At 40.0% G+C, this 15786-nt stretch overlaps 1 protein-coding gene across 3 annotated transcripts in view; it reads right to left on the bottom strand.

Moving 5' to 3' along the window:
• LOC101848512 (UDP-N-acetylglucosamine--dolichyl-phosphate N-acetylglucosaminephosphotransferase) overlaps window positions 1–15786 on the bottom strand; it is a 70666-nt gene that overhangs the window by 37095 nt on the left and 17785 nt on the right. For 2 of the 3 annotated variants that reach the window (XM_005096169.3, XM_005096170.3), the window contains exon 8: window positions 15619–15708. In XM_005096169.3, the coding sequence (XP_005096226.1) occupies window positions 15619–15708 (90 nt within the window). Of the gene's footprint in view, window positions 1–12736; window positions 13522–15618; window positions 15709–15786 lie in introns of those variants that run through there. The other variant, XM_005096171.3, reaches the window with a different exon arrangement.

Here is a 15786-nt window from a genome sequence, read left to right as displayed (position 1 = left end):
CTGAGTCAGTCTCATCTGACGTCATTTATTGTGAATGGTCCCCCAACCACCCACACGACAGTTTGTCTTTCCCCTTGGAGAAAAAAATGCCTTTGTGTTGTTACTGTTTGTTCGTTTTTATAAGGTTTTACGGCGCTCACAGCTGCCCACGGTCATATGAGCGCCAATGGGTGGATGTCAACAGAGAAGTCCAAACGGGAAATCAGGCTTACACTGCTCACCTCTGTAGCCTCCGTCGTTACTATGACACGATACGGGCTACTGGGCAAAGGAAAAAAAAGATGATAGGCAGACAAATTGCTACCTCAAAATTGCAAAGTTCTATCTGACATTTTTGGCCGTTTTGAGTAACTAAGACCATGAGGTCAGAAACCAAACAGTTCTATCTGCTCTGTCAAAATTGAAAGATCATTCGGAGTCGTTATCAAGATATTTTAGATATTTTTAGTAGATGTTTTACTGCGCTCGCAACTGCATAAGGTCATATGAGCGCCAGAAGATTAGAGGTGTTACAAGAAAGTAACAAACATAAAAAAGAAGAAGGGGAGATAAGGATGATAGATGTTTCATAAGAAAGAAGAAGCAAACCACACCAGAGCACCCGCCAACCATCCACGTCAAGATATTTAAAGAATTGCATTAGAAAAAGCTTGGCATAAATTCATGTACGTAGTGAAACTCCAAATTTTTAAAGTCAAATTTCTTAAAACTAGGTGCATGTACTTTGCAGATACAGCTTTTTTAGTTTTAATAGAGGCTTTCGGCGCTCGCAACTGCATAAGGTCATATGAGCGCCAGGAGATTAGAGGTGTTACAAGAGAGTAACAAAAAAAAAAAGAAAGAAGATTTAGCTTTGTAACTTTGGGGTAGTGAGATACTACAGAGGGTAAGGAAAGAAGTAGGATCTTTTATCCATACCTCCCACAAAATAACCATCCACATGTCCTTCCTACTTTTAGAAAAATCGTCGGCAAACGAAATTATCCACGCACAAAAAAACTATTAGGGTCACGCAAGTGCAGAAGATTAGAAGTGTTACAAGAGAGTAACAAACACAAAAAAGGAGGAGGAGAGATAAGCACGACAGACATTTGATAGGAAACAAAGAAGGAACAAAAATCACACCAGAGCACCCGCCAACCACCAACAATTACAATTCACAAGGATCAACACAGCAAACATTCAACAACAACAAAAAACCCAACTAAAACATGACCGGGCTTTTCTGATTAGAGATGTATCCATACAGACCAAAAAATTATTAATTTAGCATTTTAAAAACCCCCCCACTAAAAACAACTGACTATAATGCAACCAGTCATCATGAAATGTCTGCTGGGTTGTTGTTTTTTTTGGTAAGTGTTTTACGGCGCTCGTAACTGCACAAGGTCATATGAGCGCGCGGGACACAATAAACATTTTTAGTTGATAGGAAATTTTGAATTTTCCCCGGGTGGCGGCCGAAGCTTACTCTTATCGATTTTGGACCACCAAGGGATCTTTAACATTCGCAACTTGTGCACGAGACCTCCGATATTGTTCGCCCTTTTAAGATGATAGTAATACCTCCATATGCCCAAGAATTGACAAGCGCCCGATTCCACCACGTCGTGACACATAAGTATATATATATTACATAAACATAATATAATATGTCTTTTACATACTAAAGAGTACGAATTACTTTTCGCTGATGACCAAAGCCTGGCACACAAAGATGAACGAAGTCTCCAACACCATACCACCAGATTAAACGAAGAATGTAACAACTACAACATGAAAATCAACATCAACAAAACAGAGACAATGAAAGTAAGCAGAAAGCCAGAACCACTCAAGATACACATCAACAACAACAGTCTCAGACAGGTCCAAGAATCTAAGTACATCGGAAGTATATTCACAGAGGATGGGCGACTGAACAGAGAAGTTGAAACACGAGTACAAAAGGCCAATAATGTTAGTTACCAGCTTACTCCGATACTGAAACATCCTAACATCCCCATGACAACAAAACTCAAAATGATCAACACCATATTCATCCCAACACTCACCTATCAATGCCAAACATGGACCACGAACAAGACATTAGAACAAAGAATTAAAACATGTGAAATGCGATGCCTTAGAAAAGCAGTAAACAAGACCAGGCGAGACAAAATTAGAAACTCTGTAATCCGAGAAATGGTGGGCACAAATGATGTCATGCATCACATCCAACACCAAACAATCAAATGGTTCGGACATCTCCTACGATTACCAACACACCATTCAGCACAACCTGCCTACATCCAAAAATTCGATGGCAACAAGGCTAGAGGGCAACCGAGAAAGACCTGGATAGATGGAGTCTGGGAGACATTAACCAGCCACGGCATCCCCCTGACCCAAGCTCTCCGGCTGGCGACAGAGAGACGTCTCTTTCTTCCCGCGACACGCAAAAGGGTATAAGCGGCGGATAAAAGTAAAAGTAAAGTACATACTAAAAAGTAAATTGCCTCATTTCCCGAAAAACCAACAAATCTTCTCAACTCAAACCCTCATAATACTATTCATATTATATAGGGAGAGTGTTAAGAACTTGTTGTGAGCAACTGGCCCCGATATTTACCTTCATTTTTAACTGACCCTACACAAAAACTACATTCCTACAATATGGAAAACATCGGAGGTAATACCAATACCAAAAAAGCCTAAAATATATGAATTAAATGACTTAAGACCAGTCGCTCTTACATCTATTGCTTTCAAGTGCCTTGAAAAATTAATCCTCTCTAATATTCTAGGCCGTGTTCATGGAAATCTAGATCCATTCCAGTTTGCATACAAACAAGAGAGGAACGTAGAAGATGCTGTACTTGTTTTTTGTGACTCTATACTGAAACACCTTGAAACATCTAAAAACGTATACGAGGGTACTTTTTGTAGATTTTTCCTCAGCATTTAATACAATTCAACCGCATATTGTCTTTGGAAAACTTCTAAGTCTGAGAGTTAGTCATCATATCGCAGCATGGGTCCTGGAATTGTTGACAGGTAGATCACAATATGTGAAGCTAAACAACACAAAATCTGACACAATTCTTTGTAACACCAGCGGTCCTCAGGGGTGTGTTTTGTCACCAGTTTTGTATACTATATATACCAACGATCATAGAAGTAAATATAAAACAACACGCTTAATTAAGTTTGCAGATGACTCCGCTATTATTGGATTAATAAACCATGATGAAAAAGAGTATTTCGAAGAAATATGTAGGTTTTTTAAATGGTGCAACTCAAATTTTCTAAAAGTGAACCTCTCAAAAACAAAGGAAATGATTTTTGATTTTAGAAGAGAAAAACCAACAATCCCACCACTCGTAATTGAACAAGAAACTATTGAAATCACGGATTCATACAAATATCTTGGCCTTACAATAGACAACAAATTTACATGGCAAAACCACGTAAACAATATCGTTAAAAAAGTAAATCAGAGGCTGTACTTTCTGAGGAAACTAAAGTCTTTCAATCTGAATCCATCCATCCTTCAGATTTTCTACACCACCACAATAGAAACTTTGATAAATTTTGGAATCACTTGCTATGGTAGCAATCTGGGAAGGCAGCACATTATAAAACTAAATAAGTTGATAAAAAAGGCATCAAGAACAATTGGTAGAGACCTAAGTAACTTTGAATATCTGCACAAGACAAACGTTCTAAAAAAAAGGCGGAAATAATGCTTAGTGACCATAGCCACCCACTGACATCGGAATTTCAACTATCGACCCGCAGTAAACGATACATTTCCAAAAAAGCAAGAACAGACAGATATAGAAATTCATTCGTACCAACTGCAGTGAGGTTACTGAACACACAGTGCTACAAATGAGAGAGAGAGAGAGAGAGAGAGAGAGAGAGAGAGAGAGAGAGAGAGAGAGAATGAATGTATTACGGAGCGGGTTGTCCCAGCCCGTGAGACATGTATTTACTTGGCATAATGTCCTGTCTTGTTGTGCGTTTGCGTGAGTGCACCTTTAAGTCTAACCTTTGTAACGTCTACTGCCATTGTTAACGACCAAGACAAATTTCTCCCTGCGAGATGAATAAAGATTGTCATTGTCATTGTCATTGTCTTACACACACACACCAACATAATATTTGTACCCTCACGCTGACACTCACATATATACCCTCACACTAACATACACCCTTACACTGTGAGAGAAGCAAAAAGAAGTAAGATCTACCAGCGGCACCCTCTAACCACCCTTAACTGAGCAGTCAAAAACTTCACCTCTATCCAAATCTTCAAGGAAAAGAATAGACAGCCAGTCTCCCTCTTCCCTTTAGTTTTTAAAAAACGTTTTACAGCATTTGCAACACAATAAGGTTGAATAAGTGCCGAAGATTAGAAGTGCTAAAACAAGTTTTAATTTTAGCTTTAGTAAGAGTTTTACGGCATTTGTAACACTATTCGGGCATAATTTTATGAGAGGCGAATATTAGAGCAGGTGTTACAAGAGAGTAACAAACACAAAAAAGAAGAATGAGAGATAAGGGCAATAGATGTTTGATAGGAAAGAAGGAGCAAACCATTCCAGAGCACCTGTCATCCACCCGCGGAATAGGGAGAGAGAGACAGACAAGACAGAAACGACAGAAAAACTAAAGAAGAAGGATACCTCTCATGTTGTCACAAAATTTCACATCACTAAATAAATGAAGCCTGTGTGAAAACTTCACAAAGTTATCTGGTTTGCATTACTTGTCGATGTTTTCAGTTTGGTAATACACGCTGGCCACCTTATGTCACAAATGATTGAATGATAATATGCGCCATCATTTTTATCAAATCTGTTAAGACTACATTCCAACTCGCAGTGTAAGGTCATCAACTGAAAAAATGAAATTTCTTTTACCATCTATGAAACTTAAAACAATGGGCGAAAGGGCATTTGAATATCAAGGCCCCAAGATCTGGAACGATTAACCAAGTACTTTAAGAGAGATCAAATCTTTTGATTCTTTCAAATGTCGCTGAAGTCATTTCCGTTTTTAAACTAATAAGATGAATATTTGGAATGATTTTCTTTTAGTCAGAACCCAACGTTTTACGTTACTGTTGTACATTGTGCTTCATTGTAAAGCGCTCAGAGCCTGTGTACTTTAATCGGGGTTCGCGCTATGTAAAATGTCATCTATTATTATTATTATTATTGTTAATACCGGGTGCACATTGGCACGATCGGGTCAGTTTGCTAGCCAGATTGAGGGCGCAAAACGGCCAATTATCGCGCCCGACACGTTGCCTGAAAAACAAACCGACCCGACCCGATCCCACCCGCAATGGACACCTGGTATTAAAGTTATACTAACTTATACGGTGCTCATAACTGCTTAAAGTCATATGAGCCCACGGAACACAATGTTGGTTATTTCCATGTTAGATCATGGTCTGGTTTTACTTTGCGAGGTTAGAACGGTTGAAATATATAAAAATACATGGTAAAAACTCAGTTTTAAAAACAGCAATTGGTCGCCTTTATTAAGCACAAGGGGGCTATCCCCAAAAATGCTGTTTTGAGAAAATTGAAGGTAAAGTTTTTGCCCCTTGTTCAGTTTCTTTAAAAGACAAGGAGAGTTTTCTCTATAACCAAACAAATATACGCACCAATGAAACCAAACTTCTCTTATAGGTAGGGTATTGCCCACTTTTGGTATAGGTCAAGATTTCTGGAAACCCCAGAAAGCTGGGTTAGCCCGTTTGTCCTTTAAAAGCGACCAATTTACATTTTCAAAATAACCTTGTTTACATTTTGGAGTAAAGATTAATGGACTTTACAAAATAGAGAATTCTGCTGGTGTCAAATGTTGGAGAACAAATTCAAAATATCTTTTTCGAGTCTCTCCAAAGTCTGGACATCAAACCTCTCTGCTGGACATTTCATCAGGATGTGCATCGTAAAGTCGGTACCGCATCCGACATCAATTTCTTTTTCCTTTTTTTTTTTCAAGGGCGTATTTATATGTCAGGGAGGTACGTCCACCTGTACCAATATATACTTTTGTAATAATAATTTCGTCTCTTCTGGAGAGATATGAAAGTTTTCGTGGACTCCACTTGGGCATGATATTATAGAAGAGGTAATTATGTTCTTGTTCCCTCCACTGTTTCTCCCACAGACTGGAAGTGTTTCCCTCCACTGTTTCTCCCACAGACTGGAGGTGTAGAACCTGTCACTTTCACAAGATGTCATAATCCAGGACCTTTCCTCGACAGAGTACAACGGAACTTTTTCAACCCCATCGGACGCTGGGAGCATCCGGCGGTAATAACCCTGTTTCCCCTTCGTCGGCTAGGAGCGTCCGATGCTAGTGATAACTGTTTCACTTCATTTAGCGCTAGTTTTGGCTTGTTTTTTTTAACTAATCCCCATCCAAGTTTTTGTTAGTAATGATTAAGCCTTTATTTACGTCATTTAGAAGTTGGAGGCAAGCATTTGGGGCTATAACTATAATTAGATTAGACATAGTGCACCAGGTTTAGGTGATTGTAGAAAAAACTGTGGGAAACGGTAAAAAAAACTCTGGGTTTAAAAGAGTTAAACAACATTCTATCCCCTTGTTCGCTCCGTCGCTCCTCCCACAGACTGGAGGTGTAAAACATGAAACTTTCACAAGATGTTATAAATCAGGACCTTTCCTCAACAGAGTACAACTCAAAGCATATTTTGTCCTCCACATTGAACAGTGCAAGAGATGAACGGAAGGTGTGTTAAAAACTGTCTCACTCAACTCTTTATCTCCGTGTGAGAAAACCCACTAAATCTAAAAATGACTCAAACGTCACTAAATTGGTCATTAAATCTAAACAAATGAACCCATTTTGATAGTCCTTCATCTAATGAATGAACTCCTGATAAAAGAGACCTGTTCTCTGCAATTTGCGAAAAGTAATTAGATGTCAAAGTCGTTATAAAGGAATATATATGCCAAAAGCCACTGCCTGTTGTTCCCTGGCATATCGGTTCCGACTGCGAGCCACTGGTTTTTGTTGTTGTTGTTTTTTTAGTTAGGTTTTACGGCGCTCACAACTGCATAAGGTCATATGAGCGTCAATGGTTGGATGTCAACAGAGAAGTCCTTACAGGGAATCAGATTTACTCTGCTCACCTCTCTAGCTTCAACAGCACAAAGTCTGTTTCAGCTATCAAGGCACCCCAGAAATATCAGTTCACAAGAGAGTGACAAACATACTAAAGAAGTAGATGAAAAATGACGATAGTAAGGATGAGGGGAAAAAAGCAGCAGTTCCCACTAAGTTGTTCCGGCACAGTATGAGCATGACATGGGCCGCTTGCTGGAGATAAAAAGTTGAACCAGAAAGACAAAAGACCACCAAGGAAAATAACAACGCGTTTCAAATGAGCAAAAGTCATTCATGCATTATGTCCCTTGACCATAAATACCAGTAGGCCTAGAAAATTTCGTTTTAGTTTTGGTCATAGTTTTCGAGAAAGTTTTACGGCACTTGTGACAAAATTAGGTCACAGAAGTGCCTAAGGCTAGAGGTGCTTCAAGAGGGTAACACACAAAGAAGAGAAGGAGGCTAGATAAGCATGATAGACATTTGATAGAAAAGAAAGAACAAACCAAACCAGGGCACTTGCCAGCAAAACAATTCGGTCACATAACTGCTGAAGATTTGAGGTGTAACAAGGGAGCAACAGACACACAAAAAAAAAAGAAAGAGGACAGATAAGGATGACAGATGTTTGATTATAGGAAAAAAAGGAGGAGCAAGGCACACCAGAGCACCCGCCAACCACACACATACGAACTCATAAACACAATGGACACACTCACAAACACATTGAAAACATCATTTCAATTTGGTTGAGGTTAAAGTAAAGCATTATTAAAGAACACAAGTAGGTCGGTTTCAGGACACTTTTACCCACAGTGACTACAGCAATCGAAATGACAGAAAGGTGGCAGATTATCCACTCAAGAAAATATCCCACATGTACGTACGTCCGCCTCAGTAAACATCACTCATAGGAGTTGTGCTGACAAAATGAGTTACTTCTTTCGGATTTAAGCCGTGTATGGAAATTGATGCATCAACTTTATAGGTGGAGTTTGTACAATTTGTAAGTATGGAATAATAGAAGACACAGTAGACTTGAACAAAATGGCATCACTGAAAATGTATACATCTTTTTTTTTTTTTTTTTTTTTGGTAAGTGTTTTACGGCGCTCGCAACTGCATAAGGTCATATGAGCGCGTGGGACACACCTAATACTTTTAGTTGGTAGGAAATTTTGAATTTTGCCCGGGTGGCGGCCGAAGCCTACTCTTATCGATTTTAGACCACCAAGGGATCTTTAACGTGCGCAACTTGCACACGGGCCCTCCGAGATTTTTCGCCCTTGTCCGAGAAGGCTAGGTGTTGATCTTTCCTACCAGAAGATCAGGGGTGTGGCAGAAAGACAGCTGTAAGGAGTCAAGGAGTAGCAGTAGAAAGGCTGCAGAAAGAGTCAGGAGCCCAGAGGAGGGGGCAAAGGAGGTGAGGGGGTGGGGGCAGAAAGAGGAGACGAAAGCAGACGACAGAACATTGCTAGAGAGCAGGAAAGGAAGTGAAAGGAGACAATTTTTTAGAAGAAATTTTTTGGTTGCTACCCGGATTCGAACCCGGGACCTTTGAATGAGAGGCCAACACCTTAACCTCTAGGCCACGAGAGCCCCCATTCTATACATCTGACCCCAGTGTTGATTTTTTGGCCGACATTTTCCATTTTTGGATCGCGAGAAGTAACTCATTATTTTGTCAGCACGCCTCACATATATGTTACACATATGTACGTTCTAGCACAAGTAGCCTATCACACATATACGTCACTCACGTACATCTCAGCAAAAAAATATAACACTCACACACATCACACATATATGAAGCAGCGTGGTGAAATCAGGCGCTCGTCAAAATAATGAACATGAAGAAACTGGCATTTTTCCGCAGCTTTGGGAATTTTCATAAAAATTTTTTTTTTCAGCTCAACACCTTCCATGTCCATTAAAGAACACATTTCAGTGTGGATAGTATTGATAAAAAAGTCAATTAAAGGCATATAAAGTGTCAATTCACTGTTTCCACGGACTCTCAAGCTAAGCCATTTTCTCGCTAATTTTACCTCTGAGACCAGGCGACCTCCCCCTATTTCAATCGCAAATATCTCAATTTCTATTCTATAAAAATGGGATATTTTTTCATCGAAAGCAAGACAAACGAAAAAGCTTAATGGTGATACCATTAACTCCACATACCCAAAAATTGACGAGCGCCTGATTCCACCACGAGGCCTCACAAATATTATGTGCCAGCAAAATATCACTCACATATATCACACATATATACACATCCCAGTAAATATATCATTCACATACATCACGCATATACAATGTCCCAGCAAAAATACCACACACATACGTCACACACACATATACCCACAAGACCCAGCAAAAAATAGCACACACATAAGTCACACACGTGCATCCTGGATAAAATATACCGCACACACATCACACATGTACATCCGATCAAAATGTCAAACGCGAATGTCCCAGGAAAAATCATATCACATACATACTTCACGTAAGTATGTCCCAGAAAATACACCGCACATGTACATCACAGCAAAAACCCAGACACATTTTCTTACGTGTCAGTCAGTAAGTAAAACCTCAGACAATTCTATGAATATCCTAACAAAAACCTAACATTCGTACATACCTGGAAAAAAAACACCCCAGCACGCATACATACGTACTAGAAATAAAACCTCATACATCGCAACAAAAACTAAGCATCAGTATGTACTTGCAAAAAACTTTACATATATATATATGAACATACCAGCATAAAAACCTCCCTCATTTAGAAACATCTCAATAAATACATAACATCCATTCATACCTGAAAAAAAACCTCACACACATACGTACGTACCGACGTTCCAGCAAAAGTAAACACAAATATGCATTTAATTAGTTGAAAAATAGAGTCATTGATACCAAACCATGACAACAAAATATGAGCAGCATTTCCGCTTTCATCAAATCCTTACAAAAGTCTTGTTGACCTGGAATCACATACGTACGGGAGTTCCATTTAACCTTTAACCCCTTCGTGACCTATATGACGTATGCCGTTCGTCATTTTTTTCTTACACTGCGAAGGATCCATGATGCTGTTGTGACATACGGCGTTTGTCATGGCTTGCAAAGCGCGAGGACCATGAAGATGCATGTTGTACATGATCACAGATTGTATTCAGCGTCCTGCTTCTAATAGAGATGCATTTCATAAATAAAAACTAATGGCAGATTCACATTTAGAGATATATTTTTCCGTTCAATGAAATCTTTTCCTTTAAGAGACAGTAGTATTTCCCGACTTCTGTGCTTTCTCATCGTATCTCCATTTTTAATAAGAGTTTCAGTTTTAGTAGAGGTTTTACGGCGCTTGCAACTGCATACCGTCATATGAGCGCCAGACGATTAGAGGTGTTACAAGAGAGTAACAAACATAAAAAAGAAGAAGGGGAGATAATGACGATAGATGTTTGATAGGAAAGAAGAAGCAGAGCACCCGCCAAACACCCATTAATAAGAGTGAAAACAGTTCATGAAAAAGAGTGAGCTTAAGAAGAAGTCACATGTTTGCTGTTAAAAATAATGGAGATACAACAAGAAAGCACCAAGGTCGCAATTTACAAAGTAGCTCTAATCATAAGCAACTGACCACTACATCTTGCAATAATAATAGACAATATTAGATAGCATTTGTTTAGCGTAAATCCCCGCTCAACAGCAAGGTCTATGTGTTTTAATAATAATAGATAGCATTTGTATAGCGCAAATCCCCGCTCAACAGCAAGGTCTATGTGTTTTAATAATAATAGATAGCATTTGTATAGTGCAAATCCCCGCTCAACAGCAAGCTCTATGCGCTTCACAATCTATTCTACGAGGGCTGTCCCACGGAAAACCGGAAAAGGTCCATAAAAGCAAAATTCTTTGTCCTATTACAATAAAACTGTAACACATCATACTTCAACATGTGCTTTATTTCTCAATGTAATCAGCATCCCGCTGGACAAATTTTTCCCATCGCTGGATATGGGAGAAAATACCCTCCCTGAAGAATCTTTCGTCAAGGGATTTCAACCCATCGTTCACGGCTTCCACGAGGTCTTCGTCGTCGGTGAATCGCTGTCCAGAAATATGGCGTTTCATTGGTTCAAAAAGGTGATAATCTGACAGGGCCAAGTCAGGACTGTGAGGGGGGTGTAGTAGAACTTCCTAGCCGAACCTTTGGAACCAGTCTTTCGTGACGTTTGCAGTGTGTGGCGTTGTGTTGCCATGCTGCAAAATGACCCCGCTGGTCTTTTTCGTCCCCAACCCATCAAGCAGAGACCTTTCAATAGTGCAGCTCATCAAACTCTATCCTATAGACAGTCGACTTTGAAATGTTTAGCAACTCCCAAATTTCGCGAATTTTAGGTGCCTGTCTGTTTGATTAAGCTCGTTAACGCGACTCTTGTTGTCCTCAGTCTTGGCAGAAAAACAAGATCCTGGGTAAACTTTGTCATTGATATCAGAGTGCCCGGCTTTGAACTTACTACATCACTCATATACCTGTGACTTTGCCATTACTTTCTCCCCATAAACTAACTTTATTTCAGTGTGTATTTCTAGAGGTTTGAGACCTTTTGCGGTCAGAAACCGAAAGACAGACCTCACTTCTACCCTTGACCAATTTTGAGAACTGCTGTGCTCGTTTGGTTTGTGCGATGCTCATGGTGCTCAATCGGGAAATTTCTAAATGATTGTTTTACAAGTGTGCGTTTACAGAATGTGAAAATATTGAATAGTTTTCAAATTACAGCCAAATTCCGGTTTTCCGTGGGACAGCCCTCGTATTACCCCAGCTGACCTGAGAGCATTCTGAAACAACCTCAACTTCCTGGGAAGCATACAGTGCAAGCGGCCATTTATAGGCGCTAAAACACTAACACACAGACAAGATCTTTTGCTGTCTATGGCTGGGTACCCATTCCCACCTGGGTGAAGTGAGGAAAATTCGTGTAAAGTGCCTTTCCCAAGGACACAACGTCGGGCCCGCGGCTCGAAACCCCGACCCCGCAACCTCACGATTACAAGTCCGGTAGCCTAACCACTAGGACACAGACGCCACTAGTGCTACTCTTTGTCCAGAGGGGCACGAACGAGCTGAACCTGTGTCACAAAACAGGACAAACGTCAGTGGCAGATATTTTGGCCTCAACATACGACCCACACATACACTACACTCAAGACAACTAGCAGGACTCATAGCAGCAAGACCTTTTTTGAATGAGGTCATGGGTCATAGGTCGAACAGACACACTACTTACACTCAAGACAACATGTAGGATTTGTTGCAGCATGACCTTTTCTGAATGAGGTCATGGGTCATAGGTCGAACAGACACTCTCGAGCAACACATCAGACAATCTTTTGATAGTGTTTCGTATCTGGGTCAACCATGGCAGTACATTTCAGTTTAAGTGAGCGACTTATGCGACAACAAACATTCAGTCATTGCACACATTATCCTAACATAAACGAAACTTCAAAACCACAGAAAAACAACAACCCCCCCCCCCCCCCCACTGAGTTTGAGTTTGAGAAAGAAAAGAAGCATGTCGACACATTAATTTATGGCCATTCAGTGCAGGTAATATGAGCAAGACAGAACAGACAAAAGGAAAGAAAATGAGTAGGACCAACTAGTGGCACCCTCCAACCACTCTCCTGAGCAAAGAGACAAAGTTTCCTTGAGCTCCCCTGTGTCTGATTCATTCACAACAATTAATTTCCACAATTTTTGTCCACTAAAACAAAACAGAGAAATTGAAATACAGAAACAAACCCGAAGTAATGCTGACGTAAGCTGACAAAACGGCTTTTTAAAAAAAAGTTAACAGCAGTTTCGAGATAAAGAGGCTTTTTGTCAGCGTAACCATTTTTTTAAAAGGCATTCTTCCGATTTGAACGCTAATCTATTCAAAAACTAGTCACAGTTTCACTTTGATTTTTTTCACACAAGTAGGGTAACTGATCAGGTTTGCGATTTAACAAATCCAAAAAATTTGGCACCAAAAAAGGAAAAAAAGCATTTTCTCAGCTTACGACAGAACTATGAATCACAGTTTAGCCACATTTTCTTCTGTTCAGATGAGTTTTCCGGTGTTTAAATAAGGATAGTCAAACACAAAGCTTTGTCAACAGGAGACAAAGCCAAACCTCCCCAAAGAAAAACACCCAAAAAAAATTTAAAACCAAAAAAGAATTTCACTCATGCATCTACTTACACAGTATATAATAACTTACCCTTCAACACTCTAACTCTACACAATGTATTATGAATGGTAGAAGATTTTCGTTAATTGATATCTGATTAGAAATGCAACACAGCTGCCCAAGACCTGTGGAAAAAAAAAAAAAGAAATGTATCACAAAAGACCTCAGTCAAACAGTGTGTCTTCCATTTGGTCGCTTTCTTAAGCACAAGGGGGCTATCCCGAAAAATGTTGTTTTGAGATAATCAAAGGTAAAGTTTTTGGACCCCTTGTTCAGTGTCTTTAAAAGACAAGGAGAGTTTTCTCTACAACCAAACAAATATACACACCAATGAAACCAAACTTCTCCTATAGGTAGGGCAATGTCCATTTTTGGTGACAGTCAAGATTTTTTGAAAGCCCTGAAATCTGGGTTAGCCCGCTTGTCCTTTAAAGTGACTATTAATTAGTTTTATTATAACTGAAATGATAAAAAACTAAGAAATACCCAAACTCTGCCATGCGTACAAATCCAACCAGTAACATCAGATTGAGTAACATCTCACTCTCATCCTGTCTCACTGGCCGCATTGATTGTCAACAGAAAATAGGATTATCAAGTTGTAACATGGAAAAGCGGTGCTGATTAACACACTTCCTGTGTATTAATCCACGAGAAAATATAGTTCCAGACACACTGTTTGACGCCAATCAACAGCATAGCCAGTGTGTCACATCATGACACATCGTACAGCTGTCATATAACTGGACAGAGATGTCAAAACGCTACAGAAAAAAAATGGGCAACTTCTCAGACCCCATGAAAACATATGCAAGGAAACTCAAAATTTACAGATCAAATCGTCTAATGCATCTTGTATCAAGACTATTTTTTATACACAGTGAAATAAGACAAGAAAAAAGATATTAAGATATAAATAGATGTGTGGCATCGTGGTGAAATCAGGCGCTCTTCAAAATAATGAAACTGGAAGTAACGACCTTTTTGCGGCTGTCGGGCAATTTTTTTAAAAATTGGGGTTGTTTGGTTTTTTTGGGATTCACCACATTGATTTAACTCTCTATCTCCGACAAGGCGCTCCCAGCGGCTCACGGTCGGAAATGCTGTGCCCATGAGCCGCTGGTAGCGGCTGGGGCACATTCCTTTACGACGACTTCGATGTCAAATAATTTTCGGCAATTGCCAAAAAAAAGTCTCTTTAACCAGGAAATCATTCATTAGATGAAGAACTATCAAAATAGGTTGACTTGCTTTGATTTAATGATCCATTTAGTGACGTTTTTATTATTTTTAGATTTAGTACCAAAGAAGGGGTGTGGCATAGTGGGTTTACCCCCCACGGAGATAAAGATTTAAGGCACAAAAAATGTAAATTTGCAGTTTTATAAAACACTCAAGCTTTCGAATTCACCAACTTTGGTGGCCATTTTCTCGCTGATTTTACCCCTGACACCAGGTTACCGTCACCTCCTTCTTTCGCAGGTATCTCGACTTTTTTCAAGACAGATCATGGGTATTTTTTTTTCTCAGCATAAGCAAGACAAGTGAACAAGCTTTACGACGAGACGGTGGGTGGTTGACGGGTACTCTGGTGTGATTTGCTCTCTTTTTTTTCCTATCAAACATCTATTATCCTGATCTCTCCTCCTTCTTTTTTTTTGTGTTTGTTACTCTCTTGAAACACCTTGAATCTTCGGCACTTGTGTGACCTCATTGTGCTGCAAGTGCCGTAAAACTCTTACTAGATTCTACAACAAAAAAACTAAATTAGGACTAGGATGATACAGAAAAAAACCCTCTGTATGCTCGAAAGTCGACGAGCACCTGATTCCACTTTGTTGCGACACACACAAATGCATTTAGCAGTCATCACGCACATGGAGCTAGTTTTAGTTTAAGTAAGAGTTTTACAGCACTTGCAACACAATAAGGTCATATACGTGTTGAAGATTAGAGGAGTTACAAGAGAGTAACAAACACAAAAAAGAAGGAGGGGAGATAAGGAGGATAGATGTTTGATAGGAAAGAGGGAGGAGAGATAAGGAGGATAGACGTTTGACAGGAAAGAAGGAGGAGAGATAAGGACGATAGATGTTTGGTAGGAAAGAGGTAGCAAACCACACCAGAGCACCCACCAACCACCCACACCACACGTGGAGCTAGCGGTCAGCGCGTCAGACAAACAAACAAACAAACAAACAGCTGGGGGTGGGGGGACTGACCTGTATCAGCAGCTGTAGGATGACCAGAGTCCTCTCGTGTAGCGGGCCCAGCATTTTGAGCAGCAGGTTGTTCAGGGTCATGTTGTTCACCTGCCACAGGTCATGGGGGTCGCAGGTCAGGCGAGGGTCAAAGGGGTCAGGGGGTCACAGGGAAAGGGGGTCATGGGA

The sequence above is a fragment of the Aplysia californica genome, unplaced genomic scaffold (assembly GCF_000002075.1).
Source record: "Aplysia californica isolate F4 #8 unplaced genomic scaffold, AplCal3.0 scaffold00122, whole genome shotgun sequence".
NCBI classification, from domain to species: domain Eukaryota; kingdom Metazoa; phylum Mollusca; class Gastropoda; order Aplysiida; family Aplysiidae; genus Aplysia; species Aplysia californica.
This window is presented reverse-complemented; position numbering and strand designations above follow the sequence as displayed.